General features: G+C 42.7%; 3 protein-coding genes across 7 annotated transcripts in view; 1 reads left to right on the plus strand and 2 right to left on the minus strand.

Annotated features, from left to right (window-relative positions):
• RB195_014989 (uncharacterized protein) overlaps nt 1–6,364 on the plus strand; it is a gene marked incomplete at both ends in the record, with an annotated part of 16,856 nt that extends 10,492 nt beyond the window's left edge. For 3 of the 4 annotated variants that reach the window (XM_064205490.1, XM_064205489.1, XM_064205487.1), the window contains 8 exons: nt 12–136; nt 560–679; nt 754–879; nt 1,022–1,077; nt 1,135–1,555; nt 1,623–1,727; nt 4,540–4,644; nt 6,338–6,364. In XM_064205490.1, coding sequence (XP_064061368.1) covers nt 12–136; nt 560–679; nt 754–879; nt 1,022–1,077; nt 1,135–1,555; nt 1,623–1,727; nt 4,540–4,644; nt 6,338–6,364 — 1,085 coding nt within the window. The remainder of the gene's footprint in view (nt 1–11; nt 137–559; nt 680–753; nt 880–1,021; nt 1,078–1,134; nt 1,556–1,622; nt 1,728–4,539; nt 4,645–6,337) is intronic. The other variant, XM_064205488.1, reaches the window with a different exon arrangement.
• A 2,188-nt stretch (nt 6,365–8,552) lies between these two features.
• RB195_014990 (uncharacterized protein) lies at nt 8,553–9,005 on the minus strand (the record flags this gene model as incomplete). Of its 2 annotated transcripts, none has more annotated exons than XM_064205492.1 (1): nt 8,553–9,005. In XM_064205492.1, one exon carries the CDS (start codon nt 9,003–9,005, stop codon nt 8,553–8,555), a length of 453 nt encoding a protein of 150 aa, XP_064061372.1. The 2 variants fall into 2 exon arrangements, with proteins under 2 accessions (XP_064061372.1, XP_064061373.1); XM_064205491.1 differs by having other exon boundaries at nt 8,553–8,921.
• A 198-nt stretch (nt 9,006–9,203) lies between these two features.
• Nucleotides 9,204–9,542, minus strand: RB195_014991 (uncharacterized protein; the record flags this gene model as incomplete). The annotated part of the gene is made up of 1 exon (XM_064205493.1): nt 9,204–9,542. One exon carries the CDS (start codon nt 9,540–9,542, stop codon nt 9,204–9,206), a length of 339 nt encoding a protein of 112 aa, XP_064061374.1.
• Between the last annotated feature and the right edge of the window lie 6,133 nt (nt 9,543–15,675).

Raw genomic sequence — 15,675 nt, forward strand, 5'->3', positions numbered from 1 at the left:
TTATTTGTTAGAGTTATCACCGAAAACTAACACTGTAGCAGTAGGAACGGATGAGTGTGACGGATCATCCGCAGGCGTGAAGCTTCAGGAGAGAACTAGGAAGAAGAAGAGGCAAAATCAAAAGACCTTTAAAGAAGTGGGAATTTTCTGAGTATTTTTGTTCTGTGATTAGAACTGATATTTCTCTTATCTTCTTCAAAGTAGTGTTGATGATAGTACCAATTCGATATTTACTGGTTCGATCCCAGTTACGAGAATTACAAGATTCAACTAGCGGAAGTATTCTGAAAGCATTCAGTTTAGTATGATATGGCTCGACGATTGTACTATCTAATGGTAACTTCTTCTTTAGGGACCCCAAAGTGTTGCTTAATTTGGGATTTATCATCGATATTCTAGATTGTTATTGGGATGCACGCTACATAGAGGCAACATGTAGTGGGACCAGAGACACATTTTAGTAATTGTGATTAAAAAATTGTGTTGTATGACTTGAATTTGGCATGTATACTCGTCCACATATTTTGTGCTTCATTGGTTGGTTCTTTGGTGTTTCTAGGGTTGCTGCATTCTTGACACTAGCAATGGCTTGGAACCAGATTGTACTGCAGAAGAATGCCTTACACCTACTAGGCTGTGGGATAATACTGTCAAGAATATGTGTGGATCCGCTCATGAAGTTAATTCTACTCTGTTCTCGTTTTATCTGTTTTTTTTTCTGTTAATTTGTTCCTGCTTCTTTTCGCCTTTTAGCCCAAGGCCGCTTGTATTGCTCCAGAAGCAAAGGACCTTCCTAATCCGCTTACATTTTTTGAGCAGAGCGTGGATGTGAGCGATATGAGTTCTCTAAAAAATTGCTCAGATTCACAAGAGTCCAAGGTATGACATTAAGTTAAACCACAAATTTGGATATAGCCAGTGTTGAAGAAGTTTCTTTGGACCAGAATTAGGCTTTTCGTCCTATCCAATTGCGTCAAAGGCTATCTGTAAAGCTATGGTTTGCGATTGTTTATGTTTTCAGACCCAGAACTGTGACAACCTCTCTGAATTTTCTACATGTTGTGAGAGTTTTCTAAGGTACGGGTTTCCTATGGATAGTAAAGGGTTTTTGTTATTCCAATTTTTTTCCCTAAGGTCTCGTGGTGTGGTGACGTCTGAATTCCCTTCATCTTGTTTTCATTCGTCTACGACCACGTTATCTTCGAGTGAAAGCCCTTCTGAATTGAAGGATCCGCTCTATCGGACTTTCTGTACAACATGCTGTGTCAGAACTGATAAGAATTCGCTGTCTTTCCAAAGATGTCCTTACGAAGAATTGCTGCTTTCCGATCGGATGACACTAGAGAGCGAAAAGTCATCCATCGGAGGAATTCCGCAGTTGGAGTCTGCGCACTATACACAGAATCACTCCATCTGCAACTTATCTTGTCAGACGACTCCCCTGAGCGCTTCGGTAACGAGTTCCTTTGCAAGTGCTTCCCCATCTCGCGAAGCCTCACCAACCACTTCCATACCACCGCAGAATAACGGTTTGGTACAGGAATCAAGCGTGCTTGTTAGTGTTCCTTAATGTTTCGTTTTTATCTTTACATATTTGTTGATATTTGTGTGGTTTATTACAGGATGATCTTCTTTTCCCTCAGACTGATGACACACTCAACAGTTATCTTGATTTCATTCGCAAAGCTGTCGCAGTTCGTAGTTTAAACCATGGAGCTTTACCTGAAGTAAGTGGTTAGGGCTGTTACATTTCTCCTCTGCTGATCGCTTCTCGTCCATAACTATCATACTAGGATTTTGCTGAAAGGACGAAATCGAAGAAACACTGGTTATTAGTATGTTTGTTCAGTGGTTGAGTACATTAAACGATATTTCGCCAACGGTTCAGTTCTTACCCAAAAAATGTTTGGAGAGAACACAAAAAGGAAAATAATTGTGGCGATGAGGAATTGATTACCTGTTTACTTTTGCTGCAAAACTCGGAAATACCGAGAGCAAAAGTTCTTGCGAGCCCTACAGTCATTGAAAATTTGTAAAGGTAAAAGGTGAAAGTGAGTAATTAAGTTCTAGTTTGATATCCTAGCCTTTCCAAACAATTTTTGTGTTCTTGCAGTTATAAGCAAGTTTCTACTGTTTGAGAAGATAAAGAAGTGAAAAGTACAATGAAGTATTTCTGCCAGGAAGAGTGTCAACAATTCCTACTGCAAAGCTCTCCGAAAGTGGCAGATTGATTGTTTTCGGACTCGGTAATGATGTAATAATGTTGATTGTTTTCGGACTCGGTAATTCATGGCGTATGGGGCTGCATATACAAGTCTGATTGCTACCTGCTCGTGGCGGCCCTCCTTTCACTAAACGCAATCGGACGTTCTAGTGTACGCATTGAAAAACCACTCTTTTCTTCATGCTGAACTGTCGAACTCTGTCGAGTGAACTCCAACAAACCGCCCCGACTAGGTGTCTTCTGTGGTATCTCTGTGCTGTGCCGTTTGCAACTAGAAAGTAGAAGGCTTTGCAGTAGTTGCGAAGACCAGAACAACCTGGTGGAGGAATTTGGCTTAACGTTATCCAGGTGCGCCTTTATACGCTTGCGGGATTGCAGAGGACGTAAACCCTGAACTGTAAGTGCTCTACGGAAACCGATGAGAACAGCAATAAGGATGCCTTCTGCGATTGTGATTGAAGTCAATGCGTGACATGTGAACAGGCGGCCTCATCATCCCTTCCACGTTTGAAAAGAATCATCAGTTTACGTGGCAATAGTCGACCCTTTTAACACCTAAAGAGCAGCGCAAGCGAAAGATGAGAATTCTCATACTTCAGCTCGACTACGTTCTGGCTAGGAACATTCTTCAGAATGAAGTCAATTAGCCTTTCCGGACTTTGAAGCCGCTTTCGATTCTCCTCATCTAGGGCGTCTTCTCAACGCGATCCGCGCCGGTGGACTACCAGGAAAACTCCTTCGTCTACTTGGTGACGTGAATCAACGAACAGCTGCCGCAGTCATATGTTCATACAGTGTTGTACATCACCAGCCGGATGTACAACACTGTATGAAGTGGTAACTGGAGTAAGACAAGGGGCAGCGGGAGGACCCTTCTTGTTCGACTTTACTTTAAATGACAACATACGAAGAACAGCATCCTACATAGCACTAGCCTAAGGACTACGTATACGCCCTGATTAGTGCAAGCAGCAGATCAGGGTGGACGGAGTGCAAATCGAACTTGTCGATGAGTTCTGTTACCTGAGCTGTGCGCTGAAGAGCAGCGGCGCCACTGTATTTAACTTCTTAACGGAATATTTAACTTCTTAAAAGCATCACCCCACGAATCTGAGGTGGTGCAGATTTCAGGTAGAGTATTCGTATACGGGATGGGAGACTACGGAGAGGGAGGTGATTCCGTCCATCTCTTGCTAATTGCCGTAAAAAACGGCCCAGAAGATGCGGCGCCGCACAAGACTGGCGCGCTCCAATCGAACCTCTTGTATAAAATGGTGCGCCAAAACGAATGAAGTCGTATCTTCCGGGCCGTTTTTTACGGTAATTAGGAGGAAATGGACGGAATCACCCCCCTCTCCGTAGTCTCCCATCCTGTATACGAATACTCCAGCTGAAATCTGCACCACCTCAGATTTGTGAGGTGATGCCTTTAACGGAGTGGTCGATCCCCATCAGTAACGAAGTCAGGGTGCGAGTTTTCCTATCTGCAATTCGCCCCATCATGATATACGGATCGAAGACATGAGCAGCACCGCCTACGGCAATGAAAAAGGAAGGAAAGAGTGCACAGAAAGGGAGCTGCTCAGACGGCTACGTTTGGCCTTGGGTATGCCACAACGAGGATCTTGACGCGAAAGTTGATGTCGTTTACTGGAGGATATCACGTGTATCAACATCTTGCAGTGCCAGCAAAAGTGGCTACAGAAAGTTGTTTTCGCTTTTCTGGTCATATAATATGGAGACCAGCAGATCGCCTTGTTCAACGAGTTCTGGGGAGTTGGTAGGGTTCAAGCTGGCAGAGCCTACCTGGCCGAAAACAGAAGCTCTGGAATGGGGTGGTGAAGAGGACCTGAGGACACTCGTCAGTTCAGGCGAGACGTAAGGTCTTGAAGCATATGGAATAGCGACGAATGCATTGATTCTGTGCAAGCTCTCGCGGAAGATGGAGAAGGCTGGGCTGAGCTGTGTTGAAGAACGGCACACCTCAGCGAAGATGCGGGTAACCGCGCGAAGCGATAATGTCAGCCGTTCGATTAGGTCAACTAAGTCATGCGGCGTATGTCAGTAAAATTAAGTGCAGTGTTACGCAACTTGACTAAAAGCATTATCAGGCTCTTAAGTGATCGCAAATATAAATAATGCAGGCGGAGGAAGTAGCTTAGGGAGAACTGAGTGTAGTGAAGTATGTGCATAACCATCAGAAAACAAAAGCCTCTAGGAGTAGCAGAAGCAGTTATGCGAAGTTTTATAACGTGAAACTTTTTCTTCTCGCTGAGGAAATGGTTTTTTTGCTCTTTGTTAAGTGTTTATTCCAGATGAAAGATGTTCTCAAGGACTTACACGAAAATGTCAGCGCGAAATGGGTCGATTATGTCCTCATGTACATTCCAGAAGTTTCCGTGTTGCCATACGATGGAAAAGTGAGGCTTATTACAGTTTTTTTTACTTCTCATTTTGTGGTTGTTTTACTCAGTTTGGAATATGCAAAGGTGTGAAATGTTCCCCAACAGTCGGCGTAAAACATGTTTTAACGAGTTGAAGTGACGGACCTTTGATGAGGGTGTGGACATCTTCGTGGACGGGTCCTGCCAAGCCGTTGATTCGTTGATCACGGTGGGGCGAATTGCAAATAGGTGGACTTGCTGCGTGACTTCGTTACTGATGGGGTCGAATGCAGGCATTTCGTTAAGGAGTTAAATGCAGAAATGACCTTAGCGCATCCTTGCTGAATATCTTTCTCGTTGTTCTTCAACATACACCCCAGGTAACAGAACTCACCGATAAGTTCGATTTGTTCTCCGTCCACCCTGATTCTCGTTCGAGGTTTCGAAGAGGTCCACATCTGCTTGCATTTGTCAGGGCGTAGACGTACTCCATAGGGTGCAGCCAGCTTCGGTACAAGGTTGACAACATGTTGTAGTTTCGTACTGCTTTCCACGGATATAGGAGTGAATTTCGAATCATTTCTTTCACTTGCGTGAAGCGGGTTACTCCTAGCATCACCCTTTCAATTCTGCGTTTTATGACGCTCGCGTTTTCCTCCTGCTTGCGAAACGCCTACGTTTCTGAAGCGTAGGTCAAAGCAGGAAGTACGATGGTGTTGAGTAGGTGAGCACGGAGCCGGATGTTCTTGGTCCTCTTCACTACATCCTCGATGCTCTTGAATGCTCCCAGGTAGTTCATCATGTTGATTTCTCGACCTAGATAATCATAGCTGGAGCATTATATGTTCGTTCCGTTGACCGTGAATGGGGCATCAGAAACTCATCCGCTCCTCATAAACATCGCCTTGTCTAGGTTGAGTTGGAGACCGATATTTTTACACGTTTCATCATTCTTCAATTCAATACTTCCAACATCCGTTCCGCCTGATTGATGTTTCATGTTGTAAGAATCAATGTCATCAGCGAAACGAAGATGGTGTAAATGCCGGCCGTCAGCTTTCACTCCCATGTCATCCTATTCCAGTCCTCGCATCGCGCTCTCGAGAGTGCCACTGAATATTTTTGGTGAAATTGTGTCACTCTGACAGACCCCTCTCTTCACGTCAATTATGACATCGTTGTAAAATGGGGAAATTTTGGTCGTGAAGATGCTATGCAACTCACGAAGTATCTCTATGTAACTAGGAAACTATGAAATGGGAAGGGTATGCGTGTGCTAAAAAAGTAGGAAGCCAACTTAATAGTATATATGTAATAGATGGTGGATTAAGCAATGTGCACAAATCTGAAAAGAATGGAATTTGGTGATATATACATATATATATATATATATATATTATATATATATATATATATATATATATATATATATATATATATATATATATATATATATATATATATATATATATATATATATATTTGTATATGCCTAATACGCTATGTCTTGGATGGAAGCGGTGGTGTCTGTTGATCGATAGGACGATGAGAATCAATGGAACTTTGGAACTTTACCTTTCTCAGTTCCCGAATTCATTTTAGTTCGCACAAACGACAACAATATATATATACATATTATATATATATATATATATATATATATATATATATATATATAAGTCAAAAGGGTTGCGTCTCTCCTGGCATTTATCAATATTTTCTTTTACAGATATTCATGGTATGGAAGGGTAAATAACTCAGGAGCAACATCAGCGTCACTTTACTGCTTAGTTTTTTACTTCTATTGTAATTTTTTCACCGATTCAGTACTTCATCGACTCGAATCTATCTTTGTAGGTTTGGTGTCACGTTTCACAAGAGTTTCAGAGTGCAAAAATTTCTTGAGAACAAATCTGTTGTAATCAGCGGAAAAGTTACGTTTTAATCTCTTGTGCATACTAGCAACCAACTATACTGCATCTCCTTCTTTCTGTTGTTTTATTTTGTTTATTCTATAACCTTCTTGCCCTTATCTTTATCGTTCATTACCCTGCATCTCCAGCGTTTATTAAAAGATTTTTCGGATTACGCGTACTTCATATTTCATAAACAATTTTTTTTTCTTTCAGTGAGTCTACATGTACGTCCAAACTATGCTCTTATAGAGCGAAATATTTCTTTGCCTTGTATGTGTGAACGTTCTGCGCATGTACATTGTGCAGTTAACCCAACCTAGAAACTAAAACACAGCTAGATCTAAGCTCATATTTCCTGCTTTCTTATACTCGACCTTTCGTAAAAGGATAAATGATAAAGTGTCTGGTGTTAATCAATCCAGTTGGAATGCGCCACCACGTTCAATTCAGAATCATTTGACGCCTACGAAAGTGCAACTGGCCTATACAATGACTTGCGGGGGCTAGCCGATGTGTCAAGTCAGTGTTTTTATCCTCCCAGACAAGTCTGCTGCCGATTTATCGACCCCAGAAGGATGAAGGGCTTGGTGAGCACTAGGGTGGGCTCGAGCCTTCTATCGATCGCGCAGGCAGCGAGCCTCTAATCAACTGCGTTACACCCGCTTCAAAGTATTAACCATTTTAATAGACCATTTTAAAGAAAACTACGACCTTTCGTAAGTTTCTTTAGAATGCTTCATAATACCTAGGAGTTTAAATTTGACAGTTTAGTTCACTGTGCAACATCTGGCGATAGTTGTTGAATAGAAGAGAGTGTGGATTAAAGGCACCACCCCACGAATCTGGGGTGGTGTTGGCCTCAGGTGAGTTATGCCTATACAGGGTCGTAGATTATGGGGAGGAGGGGGAATCCTAGCTGCCGTAAAAACGGCCCGGAAGATGCAGCGGCTGCAGAAGGCTAGCGCTCTCCAGTCGGACTCGTAGAAAATAGCGCCCTTGAACGCTAGAAGCCGCATCTTCCGGGCCGTTTTTTACAGCAATTAAGAAGAAATGGACGGAATCATCCTTCAACAACAAACAACCATAATCTGTGACCCCGTATAGGCATAACGCATCTGAAACCCGCACCACCCCAGATTCGTGGGATGATGTCTTCAAAAGAAGAACGCGAGAGAAATATCAACAAATACCAACATGCATTTATAGCAACAAATGAGAGTGCATCACACAAATGCAAATGAGTAAGAATTATGGAGGAATAGTTTTATTCAACTCTTCTTTATGATGTTTTCAAATTCTGGTAAAGACTGAATGGGTTTTCCTTAGAACTATTCAAAATTTCAGTAAAACCACCGTTTTCAGGCGATATGGTTTATGCTGGGTTGCTGTCTTGCAAATTGCAGTGAGGTAGAAATAAAAGAAACTATGATAACTTTGACTTTGCATAAACTCTTTAATGTCAAAAATCACAGGTCTTTTGTAAGATTGCTATCTTTGAAACACTTTGAATGTTTTAAAAAAATGATAGTAGTAGTCGCTTACAGTTTTTTTTTCTACCGAAGCGTTCCTACTTCCCCTTATCATCTTATTTTTTGTTCAGTCAGTTGCGTGAATAGTCAAATAGCCACTCCTTTAACTATCTGATCGGACTGAAGCTGCGAATCGACCAGAACCAGCCCAAATTGATGGAGCGGAGTTTTGCACTATTAAGATAACGCCAGACCGCACACATATTAAACGTCGAGTCAGATGCTCCGACTATTTTGATGCAGCTTCCGCCGTAAAGTCTAGAACTGGCACCAACCTGCCATCATTTTTTCATGTATTTGGAAGATTTTCTTGGTGGCACAAACAGGCCTCAAGAGAGGCCTGTAAAAATGAGGTAGTCAAGTTTTTTGCCAATAAGGACGAGAATTTCTTCAATGCGTAATTATGAAAGTTAGCGAACAAAAAGTATCACATTTAATCTAAATCGATCAGAACTAGCTATGACTTACCTGACTTAATCGGCGGGCTGATGTCATCTGATCATTGCCTGACGCGATTACCCGCATCTTCGTCGAGGTATGCCGTCTTCGAACATAGCTCTACAGGTTGATAACATGTTACAGTTTTGGACTGTTTTCCGCAATATACAACAACATCATCGGCGTACTCGAGATCGGTCAATGGGCGTCCTGATGGTGCTAAGATGATATCGGCAGGACACTGATCTACTGTTCTTCGCATAATATCGTCGATGGCTAAATTGAACAATAAGGTTCCTGCCACTGGCTCTTGTCTTACTCTAGTTGCCACCTCAGATGGTGTCGTACATCCGGCATGTGGTTCGAGCTGCAGCAGTTGTTCGTTGATTCGTATCATCAAGCAGGCGAATGAACTTTCCTGGTACTCCATAGGCACGGGGGGCGTTGATAAGACGGTCTTGATGAGGAGAGTCGAAAGCGGCTTCAACCTCAAACCTTCAAACGCTAATTGCATTTAGTTCGAATACCGCTACAGATTTCGATCGCTCTCCTAACGGTGAACACCTGGTAAATCGTAGATCGGCTAGGGCAAAAGTCAGTTTGCTCTTCGCGCGTTGTTTCTTCACGACGTTTAATAAGTCGGTCCAGGATAGTCCGCTCTAAAACCTTGCATGTAACACGCAGCAACAAGATTCCTCGATAATTACTATGGTCAGTGACGGATAACTTCTTGTGGAGAGGTATTGTTATAGCGTGACTCCAGAGTCAGGCATCCTTTCGTCCATCCAGTTAATGTCGTCTCACGAATCACAGAAGAAGGAAGATATTTCAGCATTTCTACGCAGATTCCGTCACTTACACCAAATTTTCCATTTTTCATCTTTTGGATACAGTCCAGAGCCCTCGATTTGATCGGTAGTTTCTCATCTGCCGCATATATCGGTCTATCAACGTGCTCCAGTTCAGAAACCGACGGCGCCAGCTGGTTCAGCAATATCTTGAAGTGATCCCTCCAAATTGGAACGGTTGCTTCACCGACAGCCACTCCCATTGGCAGTGTTTACGACTGGAGAAAATTCTTGCATTTTGTTGTTATACTGCTTCAAAAAAGCAGAGTTCTTGCTCTCCCACACCTTTTCAAACTTCGCACATGGCGTCCACTCGTTATCGCTGTCTTGTTGCAGTTGATGACGCAACTTCCTTCTTAGACGCTTTTCCTGGTTGAAATCACCTGTGCTACCGGTGGCACATACGGAATTGTACGTTACTTTGTTTCCACAGATGTAAAGGCAAACTTCTTCCTCGGCAATAGAACCGGGAGCGTTTTCCTTGCTCTCCTGGATGCACTTTGTGAAGGTATCCGCATCGTTAATCTTCTTTCCTATCCGTACTCCAACATGAATAGACACACTGTGGCGGATTTTTGTTCTGTATTATTCGTGCTTCAGACTTGCCATGTTGGTTTTTGGTTGAAGAGGAACTCCTCGGTTTCGCTTGTGGAACCGTTTCTTGAGGCTGAAAAGAACTGGACGGTGGTCAGAGTCGAACGCGACGTCCCAAACAGCTCTAGATTTTCGGATATCTGATTGAGGAATGTTCCTCGCCAAAATGTAGTCGAGGTGAAGTTGAAGGGTCCTCATCTTCCGCTTGCTCTTTAGGGGTTATAAGGGTTGACTCCTGCTGCGTGAGCTGGTGGGGTTGATGATTCCTCTTAAAAGTGGATGCAGTGATGAGATTCGTCTGTTCACAACGATCTACCAGACGGCTACCGTCCGACGTTTGCTTCGGGGATAAGAGTATTTTTGATGCTTACTGCTGTCCGAGTCCCATTTTTGCGTTCGCATCAATTCCGACAATAGCCACCTGATAGCTGTGTATTTTGTGAATGTATGGATCGAGCAGGGAGCGTGGCTGTCCCAGTTTACCGCGATGACTAAGACCGCCCAATAGGAACTCACGTTTCCAGAAGCCTCCTCTCTGCACCATGCGTGGGGCAGTCACCTTGTGAAGAGTACCGTAGTGAGAATTAAGAAAGGCAAAGAATTTCGAAACCTTAAAAACGCCTGTTCTCGGAAACTTTGGGGCCAATGCGTCAGTCGAACTGCGGACAACTACGAATTGACGTCCGAGGTTTTGCAGAGAAGCGATAAAAGAAGAGTTAAGCGAAAAACAACACCAGCACTGACTGAAACAACAGAGACGAGAAAAAGAACGCGGAAACCTCGCGAAAACACCTCGCTGAAGAAAAGAATGACCAGTCGTCGTACCCCAGATGGAAAAACCACAGCATTGAGAGAGAGGATGAAGGAGCTCATTAGTAGCTTCTACTCCGATCTCTTTGACGCCCACTTGCCTCCTGCCCATCCTGAGAAAGATAGACACGTCGTCTCAAACGTCCTTCTTTGCAATGTAAAACACTCGCAGACAAGCCACCTTGCATGTCGATAAGTACTTCATCCGCCCCTCATAGGATCAAAGGCAGCGCATCACGAAATTCACGTATTGCGGAAACCGATGGAAAACATCAAGTTCGGGATCACAAATATGAGCATTGCCTCGCTCAATTTTCCCTAACTGCCTTAAAAATTGGGGTGGGAAACAGCCTTCGCCTCTGCGAGATAAGTTGGAACGTTCTCCACTTTTGTACACGGGCCGCGTACACGACCGAGCTGTAGACAATCAGTGAAATCTCTTCACCACTCAATTCAAGTGAAACCAATTGATAGGCCGCTAAGGGAACCAGAACGTGTGCATAGAGGAGCGTTCTAACGTACCTCGTAATAGCTAAAGTAGCTCCCAGACCGCTCAATTGAAAGTGTGGTACTAGGAGTATCTTACTTCACGTAATTGAAAGACGGGATGCCTCATATGTCAATGTAAGTAAAATTAGGTGCCCCGGACGTGATAGGTTTCAATGACAGCCGCTGAATTAAATGGGTGCTGCTGGGAGTGCCCCACTTTAGGAAAGTGAACCAAACCCACTACATTAATAGGGAGTTAAGAGTCATTAAGAGGGTTGGATATTCTTAAACAAAGTCCTTTATAAAGGACTATCTTCGAGTTCTTCGCCAGAAGCGGAGCCCCTGGGCAACTCTTGCGATCGGAAAAAGCGCAAGGATAACTTATGCCCGCTCGAGCAATTCGATGAACAAAGAGAACACAGGCGAATTCTTATGCCGAAGTTCGCTAAGTTCTGTTTCATTTCCTTGAGTTCATTCGGAATCTGAAATAGAAAAACCAACGTTAACGACTGGACCGGATCTTTTGACCAGAACCAGGTTTGAATCAGGATGAGTGGTGGCTCTTTCGTTCATTCCTGTTTCTCTGAAAGGAAGGTTTTAAGGATTTTCCGGTGCACCTTTCATTTTAAAATAAGTGCGTTGCAGATCAACCCCGCCATTCCATTTGCAGAAAAACCCGTACGGTAGACTGCATATTTTCCAATCTATATTTAAGATTCGATTGCATTGAAGGTGGCTCGTAAAAGATTCTGTTCTTTGGTGCTAAGCGCATGTCCTGACTTGCTCTTTCTGCGTCTCTTATTTCCCGTCGCACTGTGTGTAGTCTAGCTGCAATCGCGAAATCGATTTGATGTGAGACGTGACTTGGTGGGGATTCTTTTTTTTCTCGCTTTGTTTTGTAGGCATAGGAGATTGGACGTTGATAGAAGTGCACCTTTATCGTCGTTTCCATTTCATTATTTTCCTTTCTAATTGGTCACATCACATAAGTCTGTCATATAGTGGAAGCTTCTAGCTCGTTCATGGCTCTTCTACCGGTGACAGAAACTGTAGCATGTAAATCCAATGAACCATACTTTGAAAGGAGTCGCTAATACTCTGCCTTGGCTTTAGTTTCCTTCCCGAAAGACCTTTAAACGTATGCGTATGACATATAGTATAAAAATAAGAATATGGAGCACTATGTTGGTTCATATATTTCTCTTTTCTCGATGCCATCGAGCAGTATATAACTGCAGATTCAAATGTTCCACAAAAATAAAAACATGTGGCAAACATCAGGAGTACAAGCGTGGGAAAAGAAGAAGTGTCTTGAGTAGGGCTTTGATATTTTCCACTTCTCTTCTTCAAACTATCTAAGAAGCAGGCTGAAGTCCTTCGGTTCTTCTGATGGTCTTTAACGATCTCCTTAGGTGCGTGGGCCCTTAGGATCCAGAGTTTAGGTTATCTGCGATCTCGCAGTCGTACAAAGGCACTCCTTGACGACATTGAGCTAAATTTCTCCACCAGGTTATTGTAATCGTTCTTCATAGCTACCGCGCAGGCTCCTACTTTCTTCTTATCAGCATCGCCGCATATGGTGTAATTTGCTTTGTCCAGACTTCTACGATACCTGCACGCGCCGTTTGGTACCACCAAACGGCGCGTGCAGCTATCGTAGCAGTCTGGACAGAGCGGCTTGTTGAAGTTCTTTCGACTCGATTTGATGTACGAGACTATGGGTTCTGGCAGTGTGCAGGACGACAACACCGGTAAGCGAAAACGGTAAGGAGGGTCCAGACGGATTCTCCGTGAATTCCTCCGAGGCATTACGTGTACAGTGGATATGTCGTGTGAAATCGGTGTTGAATTAGATTGAGTAACTAAATATGATCTTCCTTTCCTCCCCTGAGATATATTGCAAATAATCGCTCTTGAATTGTAGCCGTAACGGAGAAAAAAATATTTTTTTTATTATTTGTTTTATATATTTATAATAAGTACAAAGAAAAAAATCGTTTTTTTTTAAAAGCTTGATTTTATGTCGCGACACACGACTATACCTCGACGAAGCCACTCTTCAGTCATGGAGGCGCAGAGAACCTCTGATCATATAGACGCAAACAACTACACAGTTATGCGGAAATATGAGGAAAATATGTGGAAATCTCATCAAATGAACTCTTTTTTTTCCAAAAGGTCAGGGATAGAGGAGGTCACTCTGTCCGAAAGTAGATTAGAGTACAAAAAAGCTTGGGACCTACAGGATAACGATAGTGCTCATTGCTTTACTTTCGAAAGCTGGAATGTTCCATTTAAAAAAAATTCATACGATTTGAAGATTTCAGATTCACTTTCTCTCATATTTCACCAGAAAATTTCTCCTGCTTCTGGTGTAGTAACAAATTTGAGATCGCCTCATATCACTAAATTTCAGTGGATGTGTCTGATTCCCCAAAACAATTTAATAATTCGTGAATTGTATTCTAGCCGGTAATGCAGCATTTGGTGATTGATATATGATTAGCGGTAGCTAAAAGAGTCAGCAAGTCAGGTAGTAACGAAGGTGAATATCTTTGGGATCGCACCATCGCTAAATGTCCTGCCTAGGTTTGGTCAGGGCATGCTAGAAAATCCGCCGGGACCCTCTTTACATGCGCCCGTGAGGAGCTATCAACTAGCTCTGCTTGTCTTCCAATACTCAGTTGGGTTTTGAGCTCAGGTAGTGTATAAACAAATGTTCTGCATTTGATAGCTCATAAACTGACGCTATACATAACATTGAACCATCAAAATGAACAGGTATAGCCTGAGATCAAAGTGAGAAGACCCGAAAATAAAAGCAACCGGTGGACTTTAGCCTGCTTCTTAGATAGCTCGGAAAAGAGAAGTGGAAAATATCAAAGTGCCACTCAAGACGCTTTTTTTCCTTTCCCACGCTTGTACTCTTGATGTTGGGTGCGTGTAAAGAGGGCCCCGGCGGAATTTCGAGCATGTCCTGATCATGCATCGTCAGAGCATTTAGCGAAGGAGCGTGTCCTAAAGAGATTCACTTTTGTTGGGACCTAAATAGCTGACTCTGCTTACCTACTGCTAATCATACGCTGCATCAACGGATAGGATATAATTCACTATCTGCTAAATTGTTTTGGAGAATCAGATACATTCACTTCAATTTTGTGACGTGAGGTGATCTCAGTTCTGTAATCGTACCAGAAGCAAGAGAAATCCTCACGTGAAATATGAGATAGGGATGTATCTAATAGGTTCAAATTACGTGCATAAAGACTTTCGTTGAAACGGAACATTCCAGCTTTCAAAAGTAACGGTAATGAGAATTATCGTTATCCTGTAACTTCCAAGCTTTTTTGTAGCCTAACTTATTTCTGGACAGAGGGACCTTTTGTATCTTTGAGTTCTTGGAACTTACAGGAAGAAAAGATTTCAAATTTGATAAGATTTCTAGATTTTCTGAAGGTGATATAAAGACAAACTCACTCCCTTTCTTTATGAGAACACCACACAAAATCCCATGTACTTCTATCTAACACTATTATTCTTTGACTTATTCGGTAATTTCGACAGCTCACACCACTCTTCTTTGCATATTCCCTTGTAACTGCGCAGTTTTCTGCGTCTCTGTGGCTAGATGAACGTCTAAGACGGTTGTCTGCGTCTTCATGAACGACTGGAGCGTGACTTCGTCGAGGTATGTTCGCGTATCCGCACTCATATCCACTGGACACGTTATGTCTCGGAAGAATTCACGGTGAATCCGTCTGGACTCTCCTTACCGTTCCCGCTCCTCACCTCCCGCGTTTGTCAGAAAAAAGTAGGTTAGAAGAACTTCATTTAAACTTTCTCTAGGAAGATTGGTAATCACATACAATTTATTCATTTCGGACTGTAACCACATTTGGGATGCGTACAGTAACGTGGGATTATCACGCAGTTGAACACTTGTAGACTCGTTCGGGCTCAAATAGCGTTGCGCAACATCCTTTAGTGTGCAGCTCACTAGAGAAGTGTGAAATATGCGGCTTAGTTTAATTCTAAACATTTTGTGCAGGTGCTAATTTAGCTGAGTCAGTAGAGACCCTAAACCTGAACGTTAGGCTTCGAGGACCCATGACATGTAGGGTAAAGCTACTAGCTAGGAAAAAAGGTAGAGCTGGAACTACTAACACTTTACAGTTTACCAAACTCTCCAACGAGCTTACTGGAAGTGAATAGTTAAGTCATATTATGTAGTAATTCCAAAAAAAAAAAACACCCGAAAATGACTTGAGTTATGGCTTTTCTGGAGTCCGCATTTGATAGTTAAGAACGATTTTTATACTCTAATCAGCAGTTCGATTTGGAGTGCAAATCCCTTTTCGCCCCTTTGATGTGTCGAAACCTTTAAAAACCCGTCTAAGGTGTGTCTTTAAAGGAGCAGGAAGGCTAAACACCGGTCATATCATG

Source organism: Necator americanus, chromosome V (genome assembly GCF_031761385.1).
Source record: "Necator americanus strain Aroian chromosome V, whole genome shotgun sequence".
Taxonomy (NCBI): domain Eukaryota; kingdom Metazoa; phylum Nematoda; class Chromadorea; order Rhabditida; family Ancylostomatidae; genus Necator; species Necator americanus.